At 35.0% G+C, this 22053-nt stretch overlaps 1 protein-coding gene across 1 annotated transcript in view; it reads left to right on the plus strand.

Annotated features, from left to right (window-relative positions):
• The window catches only part of CNBD1 (cyclic nucleotide binding domain containing 1), a 388156-nt gene that overhangs the window by 262038 nt on the left and 104065 nt on the right, over positions 1 to 22053 (plus strand). The window contains 1 exon segment of the mRNA XM_030839273.1: positions 7043 to 7188. Coding sequence (XP_030695133.1) covers positions 7043 to 7188 — 146 coding nt within the window.

Genomic DNA, 22053 nt, shown 5'->3' on the forward strand with positions numbered 1-22053 from the left:
GATGTTTATGACTTCTTCCCTTCTGCTTACTTTAGGGTATTTTTGTTCTTCTTTCCCTAATTGCTTTAGGTGTAAAGTAAGGTTGTTTATTTGAGATATTTCTTGTTTCTTGACGTAGCATTGTATTGTTACGAATTTCCCTCTTAGAAGTGTTTTTGCTGCATCCCATAGGTTTCGGTCATCGTGTTTTCATTGTCATTTGTTTTCATTGTGTTTTCATTGTCATAGGTATTTTTGATTCCCTCTTTGATTTATTCAGTGATCTCTGGTTAGTTAGTAATGTATTGTTTAGCCTCCATGTGTTTGTATTTTTTACAGATTTTTTCCAGGAATTGATACCTAATCTCATAGCCTTGTGGTCGGAAAAGATCCTTGATACGATTTCAATTTTCTAAAAATACCAAGGATTGATTTGTGATGCAAGATATGATGTATCCTGGAGAATGTTCCATGAGCACTTGAGAAGAATGTGTATTCTGTTGTTTTCGATTGGAATGTCCTATAAATATCAATTAAGTCCCTCTTGTTTAATGTATCATTTAATGCTTGTGTTTCCTTATTTATTTTCATTTTGGATGATCTGTCCATTGGTGAAAGTGGTGTGTTAATGTCCCCTACTATGACTTTGTTACTGTCAATTTCCTCTTTTATGGGTGTTAGCATTTGCCTTATGTATTGAGGTGCACCTATGTTGGGTTCATAAATATTTACTCTTGTTATATCTTCTTGTTGGATCGGTCCCTTGATCATTATGTATTGTCCGTCTTTGTCTCTTGTAATAGTCTATTTTAAAGTCTATTTTGTCTGATATGAGAATTGCTCCTCTAGCTTTCTTTTGATTTCCCTCTTCATGGAATATTTTTTTCCTTCCCTTCACTTTCAGTCTGTATGTTTCCCTAGGTCTGAAGTGGGTCTCTTGTAGACAGCATATATAGGGATCTTGTTTTTGTATCCATTCAGCCAGTCTATGTCTTTTGGTTGGAGCATTTAATCCATTTACACTTACATTCATTTATCAATATCCATGTTCTTATTACCAGTTTCTTAATTGTTTTGGGTTTGTTTTTGTAGGTCTTTTCCATCTCTTGTGTTTTCTGCCTAGAGAATTTCCTTTAGCATTTGTTGTAAAGCTGGTTTGGTGGTGCCGAACTTTCTTAGATTTTGCTTGTTTGTAAAGGTTTTAATTTCTCCGTCAAATCTGAATGAGATCCTGGCTGGGTAGAGTCATCTTGGTTGCAGGTTTTTCCCTTTCATCACTTTCAGTATGTCCTGCCACTCCCTTCTGGCTTGAAGTTTTTCTGTTGAAACTTCAGCTGTTAACCTTATGGGGATTCCTTTGTATGTTATTTGCTGTTTTTCCCTCACTGTTTTTAATATTTTTTGTTTGCATTTAATTTTCGATAGTTTGATTAATATGTGTCTTGGGGTGTTCTCCTTGGATTTATCCTGTATGTGACTCTCTGTGCTTCCTGGACTTGATTAACTATTTCCTTTCCCATATTAGGGAAGTTTTCAACTATAATTCATTCAAATATTTTCTCAGCTCGTTTCTTCTTCTCTTCCTCCTTTGGGACCTATATAATTTGAATGTTGGTGCATTTAATGTTGTCTCAGTGGTCTCTGAGACTGTCCTCAATTCTTTTCATTCTTTTTTCTTTATTCTGGTCTGTGATAGTTATTTCCACTATTTTATCTTCCAGGGCCCTTATTCGTTCTTCTGTCTCAATTATTCTGCTATTGATTCCTTCTAGAGAATTTTTAATTTCATTTATTTTGTTGTTCATCATTGTTTGTTTTTTCTTTAGTTCTTCTAGTTCCTTTTTAAACATTTCTTGTATTTTCTCCAATCTATTTCCAAGATTTTGTATCATCTTTACTATCATTAATCTGACTTATTTTTCAAGTCGACTGCCTATTTCCTCTTCATTTGTTTGGTCTGTTGAGTTTTTACCTTGCTCCTTCATCTGCTTTGTGTTTTTCTGTCTTCTGATTTTGCTTAAATTACTGTGTTTGTGGTGTCCTTTTCGCAGGCTGCGCATTTGTAGTTCTCACTGTTTTTGGTGTCTGCCCCCAGTGGGTCAGTTTGGCTCAGTGGCTTGTGTTGGATTCATGGTGGAGGTGACTGGTCCCTAAATATTGCTTCTTATAGCATATTTCACTACTTCCTCTCTCTCCCTACTTGCACCTGAGTGTTCCAATTCACCACTGTTTTATTGGGAAACTTCCTACGCAAGTTAAATGGCTCTATTTATGTGCCCTGTAATAGAAGTTGATTTTATTTCTTCAACAAAATTTTCAGCACATGCTGTCCAACTGTTCCTCTAGCGACTGCCACAAGGACCCAATAAATCCCCTTATACACTTGCATCCCTTCCTGGGGAGAAGTATTGTGAGTGGAGTAACTCTGGTAAACTAAGCAGTTTTACTAAAGAGTCTAAGTCTTTGAAAAAGAACATGTGAGGCAGCCAGTGTTGGAACTTTGTGTAGTCTCAATATTTAAATTGAATAGAGAGTATATTATGAGATTCGCCATATTATTAAGAGACAGTGTAAGGATTTTTGTTTTGTTTTGTTTTACTCGTCAACCTAGTAGATTAAGGATTCTAAAAAAAAAAACAGATTAATTGAAGAAAAATTCAGAAACTCCATTTAATCTACACATCTGAGTAAACTATTAATATTAAGGGTATAGAGACTTTAAGAGAGCCCTAACCATTTTCCCACAGCTGCAAATACATTTCCTGAAACAATCAAGCTCTCTCCTTATTTGCAAGAAGTATGATGAATTAGTGGAGAGTGAAAAAGTCAACAGTTTTACAAGAGCTTTACAAAATATAGATCACATGTACCTACAACTTGAAACATTTAGGAATTCAGTGAAAACATGGATTCCAATGGCTATTCATAATAGTTAGAACTCAGCAGATGTCAGTACACATAAGTGCTGGTGATCAGAAGCCAGTTACCAAATTATCATGACTCTTTACAAGCTCCTAGGCTTGAGATGATCACCAGGAGAGAAAGGAGTAGAAAAGGAATCCTATAATTATTTTATTTCCATGTGTAATGCCTGAAATACTTGGAATATTTTAAAATGTTGCTTTTTGCCATCAGCTGGAATTGGGGCTAGAAATAGAAACCAAGGTGAGTAAATGAAAATACAAGGGAAATAACATTTTTTTCACACCATTATAAGTGATCTGATAATTCATAATGATGATAATGATAAGAAAAACACTATTAAACAACTATTTGCTAGTAATAGTTTGAACATTATAGTTTTTCTCAATATATGAATTTTTCTTTTTGTTAATCTAGTTTCTTTCACTGCATTAAGAGTAAGTCAGGAAGATGTGGTAAGAAGGAGTGGGTATGATGTATATGAAAGTTCCTGCCAAACAAGAAATGTAGAGATTGAAAGAAAAGTGAAGTTCCATTTAAAGGGTGGAAGTGGAGGCCAAGTTTTCAGACCTGAATATTTTGGTTTACCATCACAGGGGTGTATGTTAGACTCCACTGAAAAATTTTTGGGAAATTTCGGAACTGCACATAATTTGTCAGGGCAGAGCCTCAGACACCCTTAAGACCAGTGCCCAAGTGGGGCAGCAAAAGCAATGTAAGAATGGTGGTAATAGGAGGTTATAGCAGTATGTTACAATTCCTCTTTTTTCTTCCTGTTCCAAGTATGGTAATCCAAGTATTTGAAGATTCTTGAGTATCCATGTAGGAAAGGCAGAAGTAAACTAAAAAATAGGGATTTAACAAGAAAAGATTTTCAGAGCAAGATTAAGTTAGTTGAAGGAAAAATTGTTTTGAATTTTTAGTCAGAATATGTAAATTACAAGTCCATTCTTTTATCAAGCTAATAGTTATAATTTTTGAGTGACTTCCAGACTTTTAAACATTATTTCTTTTAATGTCTTCTGTTAGTAATGTTATTTCCAAACTATTTTTGATTGTCTCACTCACAGTGGTCACATGAACTTCTTACTGCTTGTCATCTATGTTGACTTTGATCTGTGGGAAGAAATTAGGGGTGTTGCTATCAATCAGAGGATTTAAGATTCAATGTGGAGTGCAGGGCTTCTAGAATGGCAGAGTGAGGACCTCTGTATATCTGCTCCTTCATACAATCAATGAAATACTGACAAAGATTGTCAAAACAAATTTTTTCAGAACTCTAAAATTAATCAGATGCATGAAACCACATGAGGAGTATTTATTCAAGAAAATTAGCAGGGTTTGTAGCTTTTTATTTTGACCTATTTTAATCCTCCTGTCTCCAATTCTGTAACAGTTTTTAGGAGCTAACAGCTCTGCAGCTCCTGAAAGGGAAGACTGGTTAGGAGATCCTCAAAAAACCCACTCCCAAATCACTGCCACCTGTGATTTGTCTGGCAACTCCCTTAAAAAAACCACAATTCATTGTGCATTGTTGTTATTTGACCCTGGGAAGGAGGGGAAAGTTTATTGCTAGATTTGCCACATTAGCTAAAATGTTCAATTTTAAACAAAAATTATGAGACATGCAAAGAAACAACAAAGTGTGTCCCATATGTAAGGAAAGAAGCAGCCAAGAGCAAAAAATGTCCTGAGAGGATTCAAATGTTAGACATAGTAGGACAAAGATTTTAAATCTACTATTATGAATAGGTTCAAAGACATAAAGAAAACAGTGTCTAATGAATTAAAGTAGAGCATGAAAACACACAGCCTGCCCATCAGCAAAAGTTGGGGGACTTAATGGTTCAGGCATTTAAGAAAATTTCCAAACAATTATTAGATGACTATTAAGTGAAATAAACAGAGATTTAGGTAGCTGCACACAGGAAATACAGACTTTATAGAATTAAATGAAAGTATGACAATAATGTCTTACCACATAGATAATATCAATAAAAAGAAACTGCAAGAAAAGATCCAAATAGAGATTATGGAGTTAAAAAGTACAATAACTGAAATAAAAACTTCACTAGAGGTTCAACAACAGATTTGATCTGGCAGAAGAAAAGTTTGGCAAACTTGAAGAAGATATATCAATTAAGATTATCCAGTCAGAGAAGAGAAAGAATAAGAATGAAAAACATGGACAGAGCTTCAGAGACCTATGGGACACCACCAAGTATACCAGAATCAACACAATGGGAATCCCGGAAGGAGAGAAGAGAGAAAAGGGACAGAGAATATTTGAAGAAAGAATAACCAAAACTTCCCAATTTGATGAAAAACATTAGTCTACTCATCCATACAGGTAAAAATGACTATTATATTCATCTAATGACATGGCTTTTAAAATCATGCCACACATTTCTGGATCTTCTCTATTCCTTTTCATTTATGTTTGATAACTGGTCAGTTTTATCCAGCTAATAATACATTGCTACGAACAACTTACATTAAGCAAACAAAACCCAATAACTTTTTAACTTTTTCCAACTATTTTCTGTGAAGCAGTTGGTTTCTTAGGCACTTGGTCTACCTTCCAAATTATTTCAGGCAACTGATATTTCAAATGTTTTGCCACTAAAAATGTATGTCCATTTAAAAATCTGTGATATTATTTCCTTGTCATCCCCTGTTTGGTTGCTAAATCAATGACTGTTTTTTAGGATTTGGTTATAATACCATGCCATTTCTGAATACTAATTCTTTATTATTACATCTGAAGTACACACTTTTAAATGATATTAAGTGGGGAGCTAGTTTTCTCAAAAGTATTTCTTAAAATTATCTACTAAATTAGTGCTTTTCCAACTTTTTTTTTTGCTACAACACACAATACCAAAAAAAAAAAAAAAAAATTTATAATGTGATCAGTAAACATGCACACATAAACACAGGCATAACAGATGAACCAACAGAATATCACGCCTAAACTGGGACTGTTTCTGTCAAACCTACATATATGTGAGTACTCTGAATTCCCTATCTACTACTAAACTGATTTTTCACAATAGATTTTTTAAAAATACTGAACATTTAACAATGGCATGGTAGCAGTTTAGTCCCTTGAAAACTTAGAATCAACATGAATTTTGTTTCTTGATTATGGTATTATATTTATTAAATAGTGAATTTAATGATTAAAAGTAAATAAATATCATCCATCATAAGAAAACTATGTTTTATTTAAAATTACATATGCATCTTTTCACTTAAAATTTATATTCTCAAATGTTAAATTACATATTCATTTGCTCTAACTTTAATAGTACCTAAAAATCAAGAATAAAATAAGACATCAAACATTTTATTGTCTAAAAGAGGTTTTTATTATTATAATGACTAATAATGAGAGATATAATCTTAAAATTGAAGCACTGAGTTTTATATAAAAAGAAGGTAAAGGCACTATGTAATATCCTAAAGTTTAAAGTTTCATGGAGGTACCTCTTTATCTTGGAAGGAGAACAAATTATAAAGATTACTAAGACAAAAGAGACCATCATCACTTATCCTTAGCAATGCTGAAAAAAATGGAAATACAAATTTGGAAGCTCAAAAATTGAGGATTTTTTGGTTTGTTTGTTTCTTTGTATTTATGTGGTAGTCTCTCAGTGTGCAATCTTTTTTTTTTTCCAGAGCCTTAACACATTTACAGTTTATTTAATAGTCAATAGTCAACTCATTGTTGGTCACTTCTCATCCAAATGGCAACTCAAGGACCTAGATCATTCTGCCTCTTTCACCTCTTCCCTTCTCTGAGTTCTTGGAGTCCCCCCATTTAGCCAATGGATAGGAAAAGAGAATGGATGGTTGTACACAGGAGAGATCTTTTAAAGGATAGGCGTGGAAATGTCAGGCATCACTGCTGCCCATATTCTATTGAACAGAACTCAGTTTCATATAGCTGTATCTAGGTTCAAGGAAGGCTTGAATATGTCATATAACTGTGTGCCCAGGGAGCAAGAGGATAACAATTTGGTGAACAACGGTGGGAGGGAGGGAGACGCAAGAGGGAAGAGATATGGGAACATATGTATAACTGATTCATTATGTTATAAAGCAGAAACTAACACATCATTGCAATCTTTTTTTTAAGGCCCATTCACAGGACGCTATTTGAACACAACGCTGTGTGAAAGATGCTGAGAACAATTCCAGATTTAACCTCTCATCTAATTGATGAGCATCTGAAAACATTTAGTAAGAATGTCATTTCTGAAACCTGGGTAAAAAGAAGCACATGTAACAGACTAATCTGGAGGGAAATTTGGCAAGACCAAACATGTATCACTATTTTGAGTTCTCTATCATTATAATATTCATAATTTCACTTGACATGTTAAAATGTACTGTTTGGATGTATTTCATTTGTAAAGTTATAAGTAGTGAAATGAATAACATTTCACATTTTAGTATTTATGTTTTAAAGATATACAGTTGTGTTTCTCGACTTTGAGCATGCATCAGAATCCCCCAGAAGACACACTGAAATGTGTTGCTGTATTCAACCCCTAAAGTTTCTGGTTCAGTAGGTTTTGGATGGAGCTTAGTTTGCATTTCTAATAACATTCCAGAGGATGCTGCTAGTCTGCGCACCACACTTTGAAAGTCACTCGTTGATATACACATTTAATAACAATCTAGCTTTGGTTTTCATGGTTAAGACAGCAAGTGGTCAAAGTGATTATTTGACTGATCCAGATACTGAGAAAAAAACTCTTCAGATAGATTTTAGTTTAGTTTCCCAATTTTAATTTCTAGTCCCTTTACTAAGGATATATTGGATGCATTAATAGAAGTATTTTGTATTTTAATTTTTGGGGGGGTGGCATATAAATAAACAACACACAGAGTCACACACAAACCTAAACCAACAGACTTCAACATCATTTTTTTGCATTTACTGAGTGCCTATCAGAAAAAAGGAACTAAATTTATTTAATACACCTTTGGGTGAGAAACATCCCTTATTTATTCCACACAGTATCAAATAAAAGTAGATATTATTATTATTCTCTACAGATGAGGACCCTAAGGCACAAAATGTCATGTGGAGTGGTCCTGATTAGAACTGAATTTCAATCACACTTTAGCCTTAATGCTAAATTATTCTCCGTTCACTATGCCACTGTTTTTATAAAGTGGTTCATCAGGATCATGGCATTTGAAATAAAACTGGAATTTTGGAGAACATGTGTCTATTGAAAATACTTACATATTTTCAGTTTCCCCAACAGTCCTCTCTCATAATTAGTTTCATTTAATCCAACATCAAGCAGTGAAAATTAAATCATAGGAGTTTTGCAGAGGATAAATGATTCTGAAAGGGAAGAAAGAACAAACATTCAACAGGGTTTTGTCATTAGCTTGAGGATAGTAATTAAAAAATTAATTCATTCTATCATAAATTTCTGGAATTATACTTTTTATGGTAAAAAATATGTAAGCAACCGAAGTATCCTTTAATAGAAGACAGAATATATTGTGATACACTTATTCTCTACAATTCTAGTCAGGGTTAAAAAGAATGAGGTAGATTTATATACATTGATGTAGAAACTTATTAAGGATAATAAAAACAGAACAATTGCAGAATTATATAAATAATATAATATAAAACCTGAAATTATATGTGCATGTATATACATATAAAAATACACAGTAAAAACTACATAGAAGTAGATCCAGAAGGATACTACAAAAATACATATTTAAAAAATTGTTACCTTCATTCAGGGGAGAGGAATTGAGGAACAGTGAAGGGGAACAGTTAACTCTTTCTTCTACATATATTTGTGTTGAATTTTCCACAATGAATGTATATTTATGTGTTAGTGTTTGTAAGTAGTTATTTATTTTTTTCAGAAAGCTTAGAAACTAAAATTAAAAGAAAATGTATTCTCAAGGTATCTTAAAAACATGTGTGATTAACTATTAAAATATGAACTTTCAACCCTTGACAAATATCAACTTTAATTTGATCATTTATACTAAATAAGGCTTTGCAATTCATATTTCAATAGTGCATATTTTCAAACACATTAAAAAATTTTGGAATTCTCTGTGTTTACACCTACCTGTGCTGCAACCCTTCTTTTGAGTTTTAAGACATCTAATTCTGACAGCTCAGATCTGTTTCACTATCACAGCAGTCAATTCATTAAATATCTGATCTTTGTAAATCTCTTTGTTCATCCAACTTAAAAAACAAGTCCAACCAGGTGTCTTTCTTTTTCCCTTTTCTTTATTCATGGATGCATTTCCCTCCCTCTGCTGTTATTTAAAGTATTCCCCCTAGTAACTCCTCATCACCATGCTGCTGACTTTCAATCTGCTGCTGAGGCTTTGGTTTCTTTCCTGCAATCCACACAGCTGTTTGCACCTTCTGGTCTCTTTTCTGGCCATAAGTTCTTTGGAACTTCATTATTTAAGACAGAATCTTAAACTTACCATTACTCAGCCTCTCGTGCATTGTTTTCTTAAACAATAAAATACTAACAAGGATAACAATTTTATGATTTCAAATACTGCATAACACACCTACATATTTCTAATTTAAGTGAAAGTGGTACTAAAACATGATTACTATAAGATGACTATATATAAAGCTTACTTATATCACTATAATAAAATACTTTATACAATATATATTACGTATGGTAAACTCTATATGCCATATAGATGTATAGATATAGTTTACTTAATAGATATAGTTTACTTAATTCAAATTATCTCAAGAGTTTTTCATTGGATCTCATTTTATGGCCTGGGCAGAGGATATTTTTATGATTGATAACATAAAGCTCAGAGAGCTAAAAGAATCAGGAATTAGAACCAGGAATTAGATACCAGATAAAAAATTCTTTAATATCTGCCTGTATATTAACCTTGAAATATTTCTATGAAATGACTGATATACGGGTTTTTGTCTTTTAATATATATATGTCTTGTTTACTGTTTTCTTTACTTGAAGTCCACTGAGTCTTGCAGTGTTATTTCTCTCCTATTTCTTTCATTTTTATCATTTTACTCTTACTTTTTTATGAGGTTATATCTCAAAAACACTGTAACTCCTCATTTAAAAAATACTATATTTTTAATGATGAAAAATATTTTTTGATTACTAAAACTTTAACATTTCTTAGCCTGCATAGACTTTATTTTCTGTCATGGTTTAAATTTCATATAACATATAAAAACACAGTAGCTAAACCTCATGAAAAATTTAGCGGGCATCTTTTCCATATATAAATTAACCATAGTCCAAACAACATGCTTTTACAATAGAAGTAATAAAATATTTAGTCCTACTATAAAGACCATGGCTCCCTTAAAGGCAAACATGGCCTTGAAGAGTGTATATTGATTCTATGTGTGGATATGCTTTCACTGCACTGAGGTGTTCCCTATGGTTCATGAAGATTCATCCTTGAAAACTGCATTAACTTTCTCAAAACTTCACAATCATCTCTTGGATAGGGGAAAGTAGAAATGGACTTGGGACCTCAAAATGTAGGTAAACACTTAAAACATTTTTCTGGAGATTTAATATGAGATTTTAAGTATTTTTAACTAATTTAAATATTGTAATTAGGTAAGTGTTGTTCATCTGTATTTCTAAAAGTTCATTAATTAAAGTCAGCCAAAATTTTTACAAATAATCTTTCCATCGGTATAATTTTCATTATTTATATTCATTTTGAAATTTATAATTCATTTAAGTTTTTTAATAGTAATTCCAACAACCTAAAAATGTATTATATTCACTGAATAACCAGCAAAATAAAACATTTAATACATGTAGATAATTTGACCTAGCATGACAATTTTTGAATTGGAAGTTGAACCTAGGAATATATGACTCTCCCAAGATTACATAATGAACACAACAATTGGACTAAATCCAGGTCTCCTAAACCAGCCCTTGATCCATGTATAGTACCTTATTTTAAAAAGAAAAAGTAATCAATATACAGTAAACCATTTAAAATGGTATCTACCTAAATACTTAAATGTAAGACTGGAAACCATAAAATTCCTAGAAGAGAACATAAGCAGAACACTCTTTGATATAAATTGCAGCAATTTTTTTTTGAATCTGTCTCCTAAAGCAAAGGAAATAAAAGCAAATATAAACAAATGGAGCCTCATCAAACTTCAAAGCTTTTGCACAGCAAAGGAAACAACTGACAAAACAAAAAGACAACCTACTGAATGGGAGAAAATTTTTCAAATAATATGACTGTTATATAAATGGAGTTACTATCTAAAATATTTAAGTAGCTCATACAACTCAACATCAATAAAGAAACAACCCAATTAAAAAAATGAGCAGAAAACTCGAATAGATATTTTTCCAAAGAAGACATACAGATGGACAACAAGCACAGGAAAACATGCTCAACGTCATTAACTGTCAGGAACTGTAAGTTAAAACTACAATGGTTATCATTAAAGAGACCAGAAATAACAAATGTTGGCAAGGGTGTGGAGAAAAGGGAACCTTTGTACACTGTTAGTAAGAATGCAAAATGGTGCAGCCACTATGTAAAACAGTATGGCAATTTCTCAAGAAACTATAAGACCCAGCAGTTCCACTTCTGAGTATTTATCCAAAAAAAAAAAAAAAATCCAAAACACTAATTTGAAAATACTAATTTGAACACTGCACCATGTTCCTAGCAGCATTATTTACAATTGCCAAAATATGGAAGGAACCTGAGTGTCTGTCTATAGATGAATGAGTAAAGAAGATGTGATATATATATATATATACACACACATACAAACACACACACAATGGAATACTATTCAGCCATTAAAATAATATTTTGCCATTTGCAATAACATGGATGGAGTTGGAGGTTACTATGCTAAGTGAAATAAGTCAGAGCAGGAAAGACAAATATTATATGATATCACTTATATGTGAAATCTAAAAAATAAAACAAAAATATAACAAAAAGAAAAAGGATCACAGATATAGAGAACAAACTAGTGGTTACCAGTGGGGAGAAGAAAGGGGAGAGGGGTAAGATAGGATAGTGATATGGGGTTAAGAGGTACATACTACTTTGTATAAAATAAATAAGCTACAAGGATATATAGTACAACACAGGGAATATAATCAATATTTTATAGTAACTAGAAATAGAATATAACCTTTAAAAATCGTAAGTCACTATGCTGTACATCTGAAAATTATATAATATTGTACATCAACTATATACCTCAATAAAAAAGAGAAAATGTTATCTAATATTAATAAAAGTTTTTCTTTTAAAATACAGCCCCCTTTACCGTTTCAAATACAGTCATCATCTTTTATATAAATGGAGTTAACAGCTTCCAGAATAGCTTTATTTGACTGCTTTTAAAAGTAATTTGAATATTTATGAGATACTTTCTGACCAAAAATTTTTTCTATGGATCTCAAATTCCCTATATTACTTACATTCCTTAACGGCCTCCTTAATATTATAGATATTTTTATAAAGTAAATGTGAAAAATAATGCATTGTAAGCAGAAATTCAGTCAAATTCACTGTCACTGGGCCAAGGCTGAAGGAAGATTTTCTCTAGAGGAATTGAATAGTTATATTCATCAGTAAGGTGAACATATTTTATGGATAGAGTTAAGTGAAATTCCAAAAATATCCACACAGAAATTGTGTTCAGTGTGAGTAATAGAGAACTAGAGGACACTAGTTTATAAAAACTTTCAGGTTTGTTTATGTTACATAATGAGAGGTCACATGGTCTCAGGTGAGGCCTCTGAAATTCTCCTTGCATTTTCCTTAATTGTAAGATGCTTGCTTCAGCTCCAATATCCTATCACTGTTCTAGGTAGCAGGGAAGGGGTGGTGTGCGTATGTGGAAAGCAAAGATACTCTTAATGTTTTATCAATCAGAATGATGTCACGTGGCCACACAATTAAGTGTTTCTGGGAAATTCAATTTTTAAACTGGCACATACAACACCCCATAAAATTGTGGTTTTGTTACTAAAGGAAAAGGAAAGATTTTATATTGGGTAAGTAACTAACAACCCTTGCAATAAAATTATTTCCCACAGTGGATTTCTTTCCATAGCTCTTATTCTATACTAAGAAGTGTCAGTTACTCTATTTAAAAAAAAAAAAAAAAAAACAGAATATAAATGTATATATTAGAATACACCCTTTCCCCAACTTGTTTTCTTCTCTATGTAATTTCTCAAGACCATTACTAGTCTTACAAACTATTATTATCTTTTCTCTACACAGTGTACTTATTACAATATAGTTCTCATACAGCTCACACAATAGCTATTAAAAAGCAATGATTCTGGTACATGACTCTTTTTGAATTGTGGTTTTCTCAGGGTATATGACCAGTAGTGGGATTTCTGGGTCATATGTTAGTTTTATTTTTAGATTTTTAAGGAACTTCTATACTGTTTTCCATAGTGGATATATCAATTTACATTCCCATTAACAGTGCAAGAGGGTACCATTTTCTCCACACCCTCTCCAACATTTATTGTTTGTCGATTTTTTGATGATGGCCATTCTGACTGGTGTGAGGTGATACCTCATTGTAGTTTTGATTTGCATTTCTCTAATGATTAGTGATGTTGAGCATCCTTTCATGTGTTTGTTGGCAATCTGTACATCTTCTTTGGAGTACCAAGATATTCATTGCAGCACTATTTACAATAACCAGGATATGGGAGCAACCTAAGTTTCCATCAACAGATGAATGGATAAAGAAGACATGGCACATATATACAATGGAATATTGCTCAGCCAAAAAAGGAAATGAAATTGAGTTATTTGTAGTGAAGTGGAGAGACCTACAGTCTGTCATACAGAGTGAAGTAAGTCAGAATGAGAAAAACAAATACTGTATGCTAACACATATATATGGAATCTAAAAAAAAAAAAAAAGTTTCTGAAGAACCTTGGGGCAGGACAGGAATAAAGATGTAGACGTAGAGAATGGACTTGAGGACACAGGGAGGGGGAAGGGTAAGCTGAGACGAAGTAAGAGAGTGGCATGGACATATATAAACTACCAAATGTAAAATAGATAGTGGGAAAGAGCTGCATAGCTCAGGGAGATCAGCTCCGTGCTTTGTAACCACCTAGAGGGCTGGCATAGGGTGAGAATGAGACACAAAAGGGAGGTAACATGGGGATATATGTATACGTATAGCTGATGCACTTTGTTATTCAGCAGCAACTAACACAACAATATAAAGCAATTATACTCCAATAAAGATGTTAAAAAAATAAAATATATTATTTTCTCAAAAAATAAAATTAAAAAACAAAAGCGATGTTTACACAGTGCCCTTGACACACAGATTAGAAGTTTAATAAGTGATATTGTGCTACCCAGGAAGAATCTATTTTAAGCCCCGGCATCCAAACAAACGCAACCCTTGCTTTAGAGGAGACAAAAATAAAAAATCAATCTCCTATAGTCATGATGTATAGATGGTAACCAAAAGAAACCCACTAGTAAGGACTCAGTTTAGAAAAAAGCAGAGAAGGCAAGAAGTTGGCATGTCATAGGGAATAAAACAGAAACACAACTGTGCATTAAAATCAATTTGTAAAGTTTCTATTTACAGCAAGTTAATAAGCAAATTGAAAGAAAAGTTCTTCTCACAGCACTTGAACAATTTGCTCTGATCCTTTGAAGAAATGTAAAGGACTGAGAAATGGAGAAACACCATCCATTTCCAAAGATCTTCTTCTCAAAAATGACAGGCTTCAGAAGAAAAAAAAACTGATTTATGTTTCATTCAAAATGCTCACAAGTGAATAAATCTGCTAGATCTACAGTCACATAGTGGAACTTTATGTAATGGGATCAGATGACAGATTGTGGTGAGTAACAATATGAAGTAGGATATATACTGAAAACAACACTTTTTCCTACTAATGAATAATTTCCCTTTTATTTTTTTTACATCTTTTTTGGAGTATAATTGTTTTACAATGGTGTGTTAGTTTCTGCTTTATAACAAAGTGAATCAGTTATACATATACATATGTTCCCATATCTCTTCCCTCTTGCGTCTCCCTCCCTCCCACCCTCTTTATGCCACCCCTCTATGTGGTCACAAAGCACCCAGCTGATCTCCCTGTGCTATGCAGCTGCTTCCCACTAGCTATCTATTTTACGCTTGGTAGTGTATATATGTCCACGCCACTCTCTCGCTTTGTCACAGCTTACCCTTACCCCTCCCCATATCTTCAAGTCCATTCTCTAGTAGGTCTGTGTCTTTATTCCTGTCTTACCTCTAGGTTCTTCATGACATTTTTTTTCTTAAATTCCATATATATGTGTTAGCATACGGTATTTGTCTTTCACTTTCTGACTTACTTCACTCTGTATGACAGACTCTAGGTCTATCCACCTCATTACAAATAGCTCAATTTCGTTTCTATTTATGGCTGAGTAATATTCCATTGTATATATGTGCCACATCTTCTTTATCCATTCATCCGATGATGGACATGTAGGTTGTTTCCATCCCCTGGCTATTGAAAATAGAGCTGCAATGAACATTTTGGTACATGACTCTTTTTGATTTATGGTTTTCTCAGGGTATATGCCCAGTAGTGGGATTGCTGGGTCATATGGTAGTTCTACTTGTAGTTTTTTAAGGAACCTCCATAGTGGTTGTACCAATTCACATTCCCACCAGCAGTGCAAGAGTGTTCCATTTTCTCCACACCCTCTCCAGCATTTATTGTTTCTAGATTTTTTGATGATGGCCATTCTGACTGGTGTGAGATGATATCTCATCGTAGTTTTGATTTGCATTTCTCTAATGATTAATGATGTTGAGAGTTCTTTCCTATATTTTTTGGCAGTCTGTATATCTTCTTTGGAGAAATGTCTATTTATGTCTTCTGCCCATTTTTAGATTTTTTTTTTTATTTGTTATTGAGCTCCATGAGCTGCTTGTAAAATTTGGAGATTAATCCTTTGTCAGTTGCTTCATTTGCAAATATTTTCTCCCATTCTGAGGGTTGTCTTTTCATCTTGTTTATGGTTTCCTTTGCTGTGCAAAAGCTTTGAAGTTTCATTAGGTCCCATTTGCTTATTTTTGTTTTTATTTCCATTTCTCTAGGATCTTGTTGTGAATTATGTCATAGAGTGTTCTGCCTATGTTTTTCTCTAAGAGTTTGATAGTTTCTGGCCTTACATTCAGGTATTTAATCTATTTTGAGCTTATTTTTGTGCATGGTGTTAAGGAGTGATCTAATCTCATACTTTTACATGTACCTGTCCAGTTTTCCCAGCACCACTTATTGAAGAGGCTGTCCTTTCTCCACTGTGCATTCCTGCCTCCTTTATCAAAGATAAGGTGACCATATGTGTGTGGGTTTATATCTGGGCTTTCTAACCTGTTCCATTGATCTATATTTCTGTTTTTGTGCCAGTACCATATTGTCTCTATTACTGTAGCTTTGTAGTATATAGTCTGAAGTCAGGGAGCCTCATTCCTCCAGCTCTGTTTTTCATTCTCAAGATTGCTTTGGCTATTCGGGCTCTTTTGTGTTTCCATACAAATTGTGAAATTTTTTGTTCTAGTTCTGTGAAAACTTCCAGTGGTAGTTTGATAGGGATTGCATTTAATCTGTAGATTGCTTTGGGTAGTAGAGTCATTTTCACAATGTTGATTCTTCCAATCCAAGAACATGGTATATCTCTCCATCTATTTGTATCATCTTTAATTTCTTTCATCAGTGTCTTATAATTTTCTGCATACAGGTCTTTTGACTCCTTAGGTAGGTTTATTCCTAGATATTTTATTCTTTTTGTTGCAATGGTAAATGGGAGTGTTTTCTTGATTTCAGTTTCTGATTTTTCATCATTAGCATATAGGAATGACAGAGATTTCTGTGCATTAACTTTGTAACGTGCTACTTTACCAAATTCATTGATTAGCTCTAGTAGTTTTCTGGTAGCATCTTTAAGATTCTCTATGTAGAGTATCATGTCATCTGCAAACAGTGACAGCTTTACTTCTTTACCAATTTGGATTCCTTTTATTTCCTTTTCTTCTCTGATTGCTGTGGTTAAAACTTCCAAACCTATGTTGAATAAGAGTGGTGAGAGGGGGCAACCTTGTCTTGTTCCTGATCTTAGTGGAAATGCTTTCAGTTTTTCACCATTGAAGACGATGTTGGCTGTGGGTTTGTCATATATGACTTTTATTATGTTGAGAAAAGTTCCCTCTATGCCTATTTTCTGCAGTGTTTTTATCATAAATGGGTGTTGAATTTTTTCGAAAGCTTTCTCTGCATCTATTGAGATGATCTTATGGTTTTTCTCTTTACTTTCTTAATATGGTGTATCACGTTGATTGATTTGCATATATTGAAGAATCCTTGCATTCCTGGGATAAACCCCACTTGATCATGGTCTATGATACTTTTAATGTGCTATTGGATTCTGTTTGCTAGTATTTTGCTGAGGATTTTGCATCTATGTTCATCAGTGATATTGGCCTGTAGTTTTCTTTCTTTGTGACATCCTTGTCTGGTTTTGGTATCAGGGTGATTGTGGCCTCGTAGAATGAGTTTGGGAGTGTTCCTCCCTCTGTTATATTTTGGAAGAGTTTGAGAAGGATAGGTGTTAGCTCTTCTCTAAACGTTTGATAGAATTCACCTGTGAAGCCATCTGGTCCTGGGCTTTTGTTTGTTGGAAGATTTTTAATCACAGTTTCAATTTCAGTGCTTGTGATTGGTCTGTTCATATTTTCTATTTTTTCCTGATTCAGTCTTGGCAGTTTGTGCATTTCTAAGAATTTGTCCATTTCTTCCAGGTTGTCCATTTTATTGGCATATTGTTGCTTGTAGTAATCTCTCATTATCCTTTGTATTTCTGCAGTGTCAGTTGTTACTTCTCCTTTTTCATTTCTAATTCTATTGACTTGAGTCTTCTCCCTTATTTTCTTAATGAGTCTGGCTAATGGTTTATCAATTTTGTTTATCTTCTCAAAGAACCAGCTTTTAGTTTTATTGATCTTTGCTATCATTTCCTTCATTTCTTTTTCATTTTTTTCTGATCTGATCTTTATGATTTGTTTCCTTCTGCTAACTTTGGGTTTTTTTGTTCTTCTTTCTCTAATTGCTTTAAGTGCAAGGTTAGGTTGTTTATTCGAGATGTTTCCTGTTTCTTAAGGTAGGATTGTATTGCTATAAACTTCCCTCTTAAAACTGCTTTTGCTGCATCCTATAGGTTTTGGTTCATTGTGTCTCCATTGTCATTTTTTTCTAGGTATTTTTTATTTCCTCTTTGATTTCTTCAATGATCACTTCATTATTAAGTAGTGTATAGTTTAGCCTCAATGTGTTTGTATTTTTTACAGATCTTTTCCTTTAATTGATATCTAGTCTCATAGCATTGTGGATGGAAAAGATACTTGATACAATTTCAATTTTCTTAAATTTACCAAGGCTTGATTTGTGACCCAAGATATGATCTATCCTGGAGAATGTTCTATGAGCACTTGAGAAAAATATGTATTCTGTTGTTTTTGGATGGAATGTCCTATAAATATCAATTAAGTCCATCTTGTTTAATTTATCATTTAAAGCTAGTGTTTTCTTATTTATTTTCATTTTAGATGATCTGTCCATTGGTGAATGTTGGGTGTTAAAGTCCCCTACCATGAATGTGTTACTGTCGATTTTCTGTTTTATGGCTGTTAGTATTTGCCTTATGTATAGAGGTGCTCCTATGTTGGGTGCATAAATATTTACAACTGTTATACTTCTTCTTGGATCCATCCCTTGATAATCATGTAACATCATTCTTTGTCTCTTCTAATAGTCTTTATCTTAAAGTCTATTTTGTCTGATATGAGAATTGCTACTCCAGCTTTCTTTTGGTTTCCATTTGCATGGAATAACTTTTTCCATCCCCTTACCTTCAGTCTGTTGTGTATTTAGGTCTGAAGTGGGTCTCTTATAGACAGCATATATATGTGTCTTGTTTTTGTATCCATTCAGCCAATCTGTGTCTTTTGGTGGGAGCATTTAGTCCATTTACATTTAAGGTAATTATCGATATGTATGTTCCTATTCCCATTTTCTAAATTGTTCTGGGTTCGTTATTGTAGGTCTTTTCCTTCTCTTGTGTTTCTTGCCTAGAGAAGATCCTTTAGCATTTGTTGTAAAGCTGGTTCTGGTGGTGCTGAACTCTCTCAGCTTTTGCTTGTCTGTAAAGGGTTTAATTTCTCCTTCAAATCTGAATGAGATCCTTGTTGGGTAGAGTAATCTTAATTGCAGGTTTTTCTCCTTCATCACTTTAAATATGTCCTGCCAGCCCCTTCTGGCTTTCAGAGTTTCTGCTGAAAGATCAGCTGTTAACCTTATGGGGATTCCCTTGTGTGTTATTTGTTGTTTTTCCCTTGCTGCTTTTAATATGTTTTCCTTGTATTTAATTTTTGACAGTTTGATTAATATGTGTCTGGGAGTATTTCTCCTTGGATTTATCCTGTATGGGACTCTCTGTGCTTCTTGGACTTGATTAATTATTTCCTTTCCCATATTAGGGAAGTTTTCAACTATAATCTCTTCAAATATTTTTTCAGTCCCTTTTTTGTTCTCTTCTTCTTCTGGAACCCCTATAATTCAAATGTTGGTGTGTTTAGTGTTGTCCCAGAAGTCTCTCAGACTGTCCTCAGTTCTTTTCATTCTTTTTTCTTTATTCTGCTCTGCAGTAGTTATTTCCACTATTTTATCTTCCAGGTCACTTATCCGTTCTTCTGCCTCAGTTATTCTGCTATTGATCCCATCTAGAGTATTTTTCATTTCATTTATTGGGTTGATCATCACTGTTTGTTTCAACTTTAGTTCTTCTAGGTCCTTGTTAAATGTTTCTTGCATTTTCTCTATTCTATTTCCAAGATTTTGGGTCATGTTTACTATCATTATTCTGAATTCTTTTTCAGGTAGACTGCCTATTTCCTCTTCATTTGTTAGGTCTGGTGGGTTTTTATCTTGCTCCTTCATCTGCTGTGTGTTTTTCTGTCTTCTCATTTTGCTTATCTTACTTTATTTGGGGTGTCCTTTTTGCAGGCTGCAGGTTCATAGTTCCCATTGTTTTTGGTGTCTGTCCCCAGTGGCTAAAGTTGGTTCAGTGGGTTGTGTATGCTTTCTGGTGGAGGGGACTAGTGCCTGTGTTCTGGTGGAGGAGGCTGGATCTTGTCTTTCTGGTGGGCAGGTCCACGTCTGGTGGTGTGCTTTGGGGTGTCTGTGGACTTTTTATGATTTTAGGCAGCCTCTCTGCTAATGGGTGGGGTTGTGTTCCTGTCTTTCTAGTTGTTTGGCATAGAGTGTCTAGCACTGTAGTTTGCTGGTCGTTGAGTGAAGCTGGGTGCTGGTGTTGAGATGGAGATCTCTGGGAGATTTTTGCTGCTTGATATTATGTGGAGCTGGGAGGTCTCTTGTGGACCAGTGTCCTGAAGTTGGCTCTCCCACCTCAGAAGCACAGCACTGACTCCTGGCTGCAGCACCAAGAGCCTTTCATCCACACGACTCAGAATAAAAGGGAGAAAATGAAAGAAAGAAAGAAAGAAAGAAAGAAAAAGAAAGAAAGAAAGAAAGAAAGAAAGAAAGAAAGAAAGAGGGAGGGAGGGAGGGAAGGAAGGAAGGAAGGAAGGAAAGAAAGAAAGAAAGAAAGAAGATAAAATTTAAAAATTATTTAAAAAATAATTATTAAGAAAAAAAATTAAAAGAAAACAAAAAAACGGACGGATAGAACCCTAGGACAAATGGTGGAAGCAAAGCTATACAGACAAAATCTCACACAGAAGCATACACATACACACTCACAAAAAGAGGAAAGGGGGGAAAAATAATAGATCTTGCTCTCAAAGTCCACCTCCTCAGTTTGGGATGATTCGTTGTCTATTCATGTATTTCACAGATGCAGGGTACATCAAGTTGATTGTGGAGCTTTAATCCGCTGCTTCTGAGGCTGCTGGGAGAGATTTCCCTTTCTCTTATTTGTTCGCACAGTTCCCGGGGATCAGCTTTGGATTCGGCCCTGCCTCTGCGTGTAGGTCGCTGGAGGGCGTCTCTTTTTCATTCAGACAGGATGGGGTTAAAGGAGGAGCTGCTTCGGGGACTCTGGCTCACTCAGGCTGTGGGGAAGGAGGGGTATGGATGCAGCGCAAGCCTGCAGCAGCAGAGGCCAGTGGGACGTTTCACCAGCCTGAGGCGCGCCGTGCGTTCTCCCAGGGAAATTGTCCCTGGATCCCGGGACCCTGGCAGTGGCGGGCTGCACAGCCTCCCTGGAAGGGGGGTGTGGATAGTGACCTGTGCTCACACACAGGCTTCTTGGTGGCGGCAGCAGCAGCCTTAGCGTCTTTTAGCCGTGGCTCGCGCCCGTCTCTGGAGCTCCTTTAAGCAGCGCTCTTAATCCCCTCTCCTCACGCACCAGGAAACAAAGAGGGAAGAAAAATTCTCTTGCCTCTTCGTCAGGTCCAGACTTTTCCCCGGACTCCCTCCCGGCTAGCCGTGGCGCACTAACCCCCTGCAGGCTGTGTTCATGCCTCCAAATCCAGTCCTCTGCCTGCACTCCGACCGAGGCCTAAACCTCAGCTCCCAGCCCCGCCCGCCCTGGTGGGTGAGCAGACAAGCCTCTCGGGCTGGTGAGTGCCGGTCGGCACCGATCCTCTGTGAGGTAATCTTTCCGCTTTGCCCTCTGCACCCCTGTTGCTGGGCTCTCCTCCGCGGCTCCGAAGCTTTTCCCCTCCACCACCCACAGTCTCCTCCCGTGAAGAGGCTCCTAGTGTGTGGAAACCTTTCCTCTTTCATAGCTCCCTCCCACTGGTGCAGGTCCCATCCGTATTCTTTTGTCTCTGTTTTTTCTTTTGCCCTACCCAGGTACATGGGGACTTTCTTGCCTTTTGGGAGGTCTGAGGTCTTCTGCCAGCGTTCAGTAGGTGTTCTGTAGGAGGAGTTCCACGTGTAGATGTATTTCTGGTGTATCAGAAAAAGAAGAGGTGGGTGAGCGATCAGCCTCTCCAGCCTCACATGCAGGGCACTATACGAAGGTTCAGCTTTGGTTTCATTCCACTCAGACAAGCA

The sequence above is a fragment of the Globicephala melas genome, chromosome 17, assembly GCF_963455315.2.
Source record: "Globicephala melas chromosome 17, mGloMel1.2, whole genome shotgun sequence".
Taxonomy (NCBI): Eukaryota; Metazoa; Chordata; class Mammalia; order Artiodactyla; family Delphinidae; genus Globicephala; species Globicephala melas.